Below are 8,476 nucleotides of genomic sequence, written 5' to 3' on the forward strand. Positions count from 1 at the left end.
GCATCACTGATTCGATGTACATTAGTTTGAGCAGGCTCCAGGAGATGGTGATGGACTGGGAAGCCTGGCATGATGCACTCCTTGGGGTCACAAAGAGTTGGACATAACTGAGCAACTGAACTGAATTAAATTTTATTCTTTTTTGGTCATTTGTTCTTGTGAAGGGTCCATAGCCACAAACCATGGGGTGAACTGTGACATAATATAAATAAACCATTGGTCTCTGCCCCCAGATCCTAACATAGAGCTTGAAACTCCTGTAATTTTCTGAATGACAATGGTGCTAGAAGCATCTTTTGTTCAAATATTTGTTCTTTAACCCTGGTTCCTGACACAGGGCTGCTAAACCCCTTTGAATTTCTGGGTGGGTGTCTTTTATTGGAATCCCCCTTGGTGGGATTCTGTATAGCTTCTGGATGAGGGCTGGTCATGGAACTTTACATCCATATCCATTTCTGCAGTGAGAATGGAGAAGCTGGAGATTGATTACATAGCCTCCATAAAATACTAAACTATCTGGTGGAAAGCTTTTAAGTTGGTGAACAGATCCACTTGCTGGAAGGGCTATATACTCCAACTTTTGGTGATGGAAGCTCCTGCCCTGGGGACCCTTTCAGACCCAGTGCATCATGTCTCTCCATCTGGCAGTTAAGTTTTAATTATCTTAATAAAGACATTATTATTCCTTTATAATATCTTTTATGATACACTGGAAAAATGTAAGCAAATGTGTTCAAGAGTTTTGTAAACCATCCCAGCAAATGATCAAAGCTGTAAGAGAGTTGTGGGACTCCCTGACTTTGTAGCCAAGTTGGACAGAAGTGTGGATACCATGGAGACCCATTGCTTGCAGTTGGTGTCCGAAGGGAGGGAAGAGTTTTGGAACTGAGCCTTAAATCTCTGAAGTCTGACACTACCTCCAGGCAGTTAGAATTCACAACTGAATGGAAGAATAAAGCAGTAGGTTGGTATCTGGATATTTAGACTATATATTATTTTCCAATTGGTTGTTATGGAAGGCAAAAACACCACACATTTTGTAAGGTGTGCTGTGAGTGGAGAATAATGGGTCCCATTGCCCATTTAATAATGTCATGTGTTTTTAATGATCTCTGTGGCCTTTAATATTTGTTTTATATAGATAATATATGCTGCTGCTGTTAAGTCGCTTCAGTCGTGTCCAACTCTGTGCGACCCCATAGATGGTGGCCCACCAGGCTACCCTGTCCCTGGGATTCTCCAGGCAAGAACACTGGAGTGTGTTGCCATTTCCTTCTCCAATGCATGAAAGGGAAAAGTGAAAGTGAAGTCGCTCAGTCCTGTCTGACTCTTCGCGACCCCATGGTCTGCAGCCTACCAGGCTCCTCTGTCCATGGGATTTTCCAGGCAAGAGTATTGGAGTGGGGTGCCATTGCCTTCTCCAAGATAATATATAGCAGTATATTATAAATATTTTCCATTTTGTTAATTTTTCAATTATGTTTTCCAGGCCTCACTTCTCTCACTCCATTATGCTGAGACAAGGACTTAGGATCTAAGTGTTGCTTTCAGATGCTTTAAAGAGTTGCCTCATATTTGCTTCTGTTGAGAGTTCCTATATTCCAGAAAAGTCTCTCCTCACCCTTTCCAGTGGTGATGTTTATAAGGGTGCATTATTATACAAGAAATAACATTAGTACAATCTTTGGCAATATTTCTAGTTTTTAATTAGATTATAATCTCTCTATAAATCTAGACTATGGAACTATGATTGTTGTTTACATATTAATTGCAATGCTTAGAATTAAAGATACCCTTTAAAATTCCTATATATAAGGAAGACTACATTGTGCAAAATGGAAGTATTTGCTTTTAATGTGTTTAAATAGGGATGGACTTCCAGTCATATCATGTGATTGTGGGGTCCAGACCTTATTTTGTATAGGTAGCTAGAGATCAATACAGTCTTCACATTCTTCTCCTTGTTTTGTAGTCCTCACAACCTAGATCTTCTTGGGGGTAGAGCTTGTTCAGAAGCAAAGGAACAGGTTAGGCTTGCTGATCCTGCTCAGATCTTTTAGATCAATAACAGTGCTGAAGTCTTTGGACTGATTGTGGCTTGTAGAGTAGGTCAAGGGCATGGAATCAGAGGACTTGATGCTGTTAGACTTAGAACAGTTGAGTTCATATCTCTCCAGCTAGAAACTATTGGTACTTTCTAGCACTCGATATTCTCATCTGTAAATTGAGGTAAATTTATAACAGTGGCATCATGGGATTACTATGAAAATTAAATGGAGAAGCACAGTGGTTTTGTAACCAGGTTTTCTGGATTCAGACAGTGGTCCCACAACTTCTTAGCTGCATGATTTTGAGCAATCTATGTGACGTCTCTGTGCCCCAGATGATTCATTTGTAAAATAGAAATAATAGTACTGCTTCATAGGATTTTTATGAGAAGTCAACCAGTTAGTATCCCAGTGTGCTTAAAATAGGGCCTGGCACATTGTAAGTACAAATTTTTGTTTGAGAGACAAAGAAAAATCCAAGGTAACTACAGGTGTTAATACATAATAGTAATAACTATTACTATCATTTTACTGATTTTAAGGTGTCTCCCAGTTGATTTATAAGTATATAAAATTGAGAGTTAGAAGTGATAATGTTTTCCATACAACCATTATGAAAAACAGTACAGAGGTTCCTCTGAAAACCTCCTCAGTATGGAGGTTGCCATATGATGCAGTTGGAGAAGGAAATGGCAACCCACTCCAGTGTTCTTGCCTGGAGAATCCCAGGGACGGGGGAGCCTGGTGGGCTGCCATCTATGGGGTCGCGCAGAGTCGGACACGACTGAAGTGACTTAGCAGCAGTAGCAGCAGCATGTGATACATCAACCCCACTCCTGGGAATATACCCAGACAAAACTATAATTCAATAAAATAATGCACCCCTATGTTCATAGCAGCACTATTTACAATAGCCAAGACAACAATGTAAATGTCCATTGACAGATGAATAGATAATGATGTAGTATATATACCAAATATATCAGTTATATGTGGAATCTAAAATATGACATAAATGAATGTATTTATGAAACAAAAATAGACTCACAGGCATAGAGAACAGACGTGTGCTAGCCAAGGGGATGGGGAGTGGGAGAGGGAAGGATTTGGAGTTTGGGATTAGCAAGCAGATGCAAACTAGTGAATATAGGACCACAAGGTCCTACTGTATAGCCCAGGGAACTATATTCAATATCCTGTGATAAACCATAATGGAAAAGAATATGAGAAAGAATATATATACATATCTGTGAGTCTCTCTGCTGCACATCAGAAATTAACATATTATAAATCAACTATGCTTCAATAAAATTTTAAAGAAGAGGTATTGTGTTTTCAGGAGACAGCAATGGCACCCTACTCCAGTACTCTTGCCTGGAAAATCCCATGGACGGAGGAGCCTGGTGGGCTGCAGTCCATGGGGTTGCGAAGAGTCAGATACAACTGAGCGACTTCACTTTCACTTTTCACTTTCATGCATTGGAGAAGGAAATAGCAACCCACTCCAGTGTTCTTGCCTGGAGAATCCCACAGAGTCAGACACGACTGAAGCAACTTAGCAGCAGCAGCAGTAGCAGCAGCAGCATTGTGTTTTCAATTTAAGCAATTGGTATGCTACCGGTAAACAAAAATTTATAGGTCATCTGAAATGTTAAGAATAGATCCTAAGAATATATTCTGACACTTGCTTTCTCAGGGCCTTCTTTACATCTCTGTTCCTCAGACTGTAGATGAGAGGGTTCAACATGGGTATCAACACTGTGTAGAACAGAGACAGCACTTTGTTCTGCTCAGTTGAGTAGCTGGATTTAGGCATCACATAAATGAAGGTAATCGTTCCATAGTAGAGAGTGACTGCAGTGAGGTGAGAGGTGCAGGTGGAGAAGGCCTTGTGTCTCCCTTCAGTGGAGCACATCTTCAGGATGGTGTTGAGGATGCAGATGTAAGACAGAGCTATGACGGACACTGTGACCACAATGATGGAGCCAGAAGAGATGGAAGGGATAATTTCAATGATGGAGACATCTGAGCAGGAAAGTTTCAACAGAGGGAAGAAGTCACAGAAAAAGTGGTCTACCTGATTTGGCCCACAGAAAGACAGAGTCAGTAAGCAACTACCAAATGTCCAAGCATTCACACACCCACCCAGATAGCAAGCCCCAACCAAGACGACACAGACTCTGGGGGACATATGGGTGGAATAGAGCAGGGGCAAGCAGATGGCCACATAGCGGTCATAGGCCATGGCAGCCAGCAGGAAGCACTCAGTTGTCCCAAATGTGACCCCAGAACAGAGCTGGGCTTCACAGCCAGCAACTGGGAGGGCCAATCTATGTTTCAGAAGTCCTATAATCATCATAGGTGTGATGGATGTGGAAAACCCCATGTCTACAAAAGCCAAATGACTGAGGAAGAAGTACATGGGAGTATGAAGGAGGGAACAGCTTCTTATTAAAATGATTATGCTAATATTGCCTATTAAGGTGATGACATAAATGCCTACAAACACCACAAAGAAGATGACACAAAGTGTAGGATCCTCCGTTAACCCCAAAAGGATGAACTCTGTCACACTGGTGTGGTTTCCAGCCTCCATGTCCTCTAGGAATTGTTCCTGTTGAAGGAAATGTGAATGTTCACTTGTTTTTTGTTTTTTTTTTTTGATGGAAAAGTTGTTCAGTAACTATGTTTGATAATTCCAGATTGAGAAATAATGTTGAAATGCTAAAGATAATTTCCCCTACTTTACTACTGGTGATTCTACCAATGAGAAATTACAAATAAAGATATATCAAAGCTGCACATGCTTGTCTCTCCCACACAAGCCCTCAGAATTGAATTTTATTCTTCTGTGTTAACACTATTATTTGATAAAAAGGCTTGTTTTCCTTTTGTTTTAGGAGCTAAGATGGTAAACAACTGCTCATACTACTTAGATTTCCTTCTGCAAATAGGAAACAATAAAGGAATGAAGGAAAGGAGAAACAAGAAAGGAGAGAAAGGAAGGAAAGAAGGAAAGCTAGGTTAAAAATCAGTAAAAGTATCAATATTACCAATTCTTTGCATTAGATTTATAAGGCAGTGAATTATCACAATGTCATAATGACCGTGTTATGTCTGAAGGACAGAAAGAGTCTACCTGTCGTAGTTTCATGCGGGAGACACAGAACTCCTGGATCAGAGACAAAAACTTTTACCCACAGCATAGCTGGCAGCCACTTTCTATTCCCAACAGTTACTCGTGTTTTTGAAGTCCTATGGGACTCAGGGAGATGTAGGCCAAGGTGGATGCTATGCATGTAGTACTTTGGCTTCACAGCGTAAAAACCTGTGCTTCATAGACCCCAGTCATAAAGTACTTTAAAAAAATGCCTGAGATTTCCCTAGTGATCCAGTGGTTAAGAATGCACGATACTGGATGCTTGGGGCTAGTGCACTGGGACGACCCAGAGGGATGGTATGGGGAGGGAGGAGGGAGGAGGGTTCAGGATGGGGAGCACATGTATACCTGTGATGGATTCATTTTGATATTTGGCAAAACTAATAAAATTATGTAAAGTTTAAAAATAAAATAAAATTAAAAAATAAAAAAATAAAAATAAAATAAAATTACAAAAAATAAATAAATAAATAAAATAATATGCTAAAAAAAAAAAGAATCTGTCTTCCAATGCAAGAGACGTAGGTTTGATCCCTGATCAAAAGAACTAGGATATCACATGCTGTAGGGCAACTAGAGAGCCTGCATACAGTAACTAGAGAAGACCCCAGCGTTACATTTAGAGAAAACCTCACATCTCAATGATGACCCAGTGCAGCCAAAAAGAGAAAACCAGAAAACAAAACAAGCAAACAAACAAAAAAGCATTCTTAACTTTGCTCCATAGGAAGACATTATTCACTTGTTTTATGCTTTCTTCCTACACATTTCCAGTTTTCCTTAGCTGTTCCTGAATTTATTTGGTTATTCCTTGGAGCCATTCATAGTGTTTTCTTCCTCTGCCCGGTCTGTAACTATGATGCTGTAGATGATGTTTTGATTTTTTGTTTCTTTGCTTTTTACATAAAAAAGAATGATTTAACCTCACTCTCTGGCAGTCTCAATTTTATTCTTTTATTTATCCACCATTTACTTTAAAACACCTCTCTAACTCTGAATCTTAGAACTCTCTTCTACTATCCAGATACATAGTTTCAATAATTGTTTGGAAGTCTCCAGTTGAGGATCCAAGAAATACCCTAACTCAGCCTCCTCCAGACCAAACCCATCCCTTCCTTGGACCGCTCCTCCTGTGTTCTGTATCTGTGGAATGATACCACAATCCACCCAATCTCTTGTGTCTGAAATATGCAAGTGGTCCTCATCTTATTCCTCACATTGGACCACATGTAATAAAATCCTAATGATTCTATCTACAGTTTTGTTCCCCATTTATTTATCCATCTCCATACTTCCACTGCTAGTGTCCCTGCTTTAGTTGAGACTGTGTTCATTTTTCCTCTTTATTTTATTCATCTATTTACCTCCTTGTCTTCATTCTTGTATCCTTATAATTCACAATACATCTGCCAAAGTGATCTCTTGCTCAAATCAAAGGGTGATACCGAAGGCATGCTTTTAAGACTCTCATGGTTTCTCCAACCTGCAGGAGGAAACCTAACCATCTTAGCAGAGGACAGTGTACACTTTCTGGTGTGTCCCCTGCCTCAAACATTTTGCATGTCTCTCAGGGTGTTTCCATCCAACACTTGCACTAATCCAACTTCCTGAACTATTTAGAGTCCCCTCAGTGCACTCTACCCTCTCTGGCCTTAATCTTTGCTCTCTCACTTGAATGGCTCTCCAGTCTCCCACTGTCATTACCCTGGATGACTTCATTCATCCTTAAGATTCATTTATCTGCAAAGGTTTCTTTGCCTTCTAAGGGACAATCAGAAAACTTCCCTTGGTGTTGATATCACACTTTGAAGTTGTCTAGTTTGCCACTGTTTATACCTGGGTTATGGTTTTTGTTGTTGTTTGCATTTTTACATTTTGCTACCCCCAATTAATATACATTCTCCTCAACAATGATGCATTTTATCCGTGTGTCACAGATAAGTAGTGCTTGGGAACAAACTGTGCTAAAGCAAAGCTTGCTAAATGAATTCATGCGTGATTTGTACAATACAATGAACACACTGGGGAACCAGAAATGAATAAAATTTAGGTTCCTTGTTGAGAGAAACCAAGTCTTGTAGAGAAGAAAGACATTAAACATATTATTAATGTATAAAAGGTGTAAGTAAAATAACTGTGCTGTTTCTAAATGAAAATCATATAATTACATTGAAGGTGAACACTTGAAAATTCAAAAGAAACATTCATCTGAAATCTGGCTACTATTACACAAGTTAATTATTACAAACTTGGTATTTATTCCTATGAATTTTTTCTTCTAGTATATTTAGATGGGCTTCCCTGATAGCTCAGTTGGTAAAGAATCTGCCTGCAATGCAGGAGACCCTGGTTGATTCCTGGGTTGGGAAGATCTGCTGGAGAAGGGGTCGGCCACCCACTCCAGTATTCTGGCCTGGAGAATTCGATGGACTATATATAGTCCATGGGGACACACAGAGTTGAACATGACTGACTTTCACTTCACTTAATCCCTGGTTTGGGAAGATCCCCTGGAGGAGGGCATGGCAACTCATGCCAGTATTCTTGCCTGGAGAATCCCATGGGCAGAGGAGCCTGGTATGCTACAGTTCATAGGGTCTCAAAGAGTTGGATATGACTGAAGTGACTGAGCACACACACACACACACACAATATATTTTAATACAACTTCTATGATATTGTATATGGAAGTATAATGTCATTATTTTTCTTTGCATTTCATGTAAAAGGTGTGTTGTTGTATAGTCACTAAGTTGTGTCTGACACTTTTATGCCCCCATGGACTGTAGCCTGCCATGCTCCTCTGTGCAAGGACTTTTCTAGGCAAGAAAACTGGAGTGGGTTGTCATTTACTTCTCCAGGTGATCTTCCCAACCCAGGGATCTAAACTGTGTCTCCTGCATTGGCTGGCAGATTATTTACCAATGAGCCACCAGGGAAACTCATAAAAAGTTTATCACATTATAATTCCTCACATGATATTTGAGATCTTCATGATAATGAAGTTACTAGTAATAGTGAGTTACTAGAGATGATGATAATGAGTTACTAGCCCTTAATTTAATCACCCACTAATTTTGGACACGTAACTGTTCACAACTTTTAACTGTCAAAACTGTTGCAATCCCACAAATTGGATAAACATCAGGAGGATAACATTACAAAACACACATTCCTAGATATATAAGGCATAATTCAAAAGTATATTCTGTGCTCTAATTTGAGTATCCCCATGATTTACAATAATGAAAATACTGAATCAACCTGT

General features: G+C 39.6%; 1 protein-coding gene across 1 annotated transcript; it reads right to left on the bottom strand.

The window, feature by feature from the left end:
• Positions 1-3,699: 3,699 nt before the first annotated feature.
• LOC109569430 (olfactory receptor 5P1-like) lies at positions 3,700-4,650 on the bottom strand. The gene has a single exon (XM_019974783.2). It carries the CDS (start codon positions 4,642-4,644, stop codon positions 3,700-3,702), a length of 945 nt encoding a protein of 314 aa, XP_019830342.2. The 5' UTR covers positions 4,645-4,650.
• Between the last annotated feature and the right edge of the window lie 3,826 nt (positions 4,651-8,476).

The sequence above is a fragment of the Bos indicus genome, chromosome 15 (assembly GCF_029378745.1).
Source record: "Bos indicus isolate NIAB-ARS_2022 breed Sahiwal x Tharparkar chromosome 15, NIAB-ARS_B.indTharparkar_mat_pri_1.0, whole genome shotgun sequence".
In the NCBI taxonomy this organism is placed as follows: domain Eukaryota; kingdom Metazoa; phylum Chordata; class Mammalia; order Artiodactyla; family Bovidae; genus Bos; species Bos indicus.

Bases quoted from the DNA above. Each gene is read 5' to 3' on its own strand.
- LOC109569430 (XM_019974783.2), bottom strand. From the start codon at position 4,644: ATGGAGGCTGGAAACCACACCAGTGTGACAGAGTTCATCCTTTTGGGG.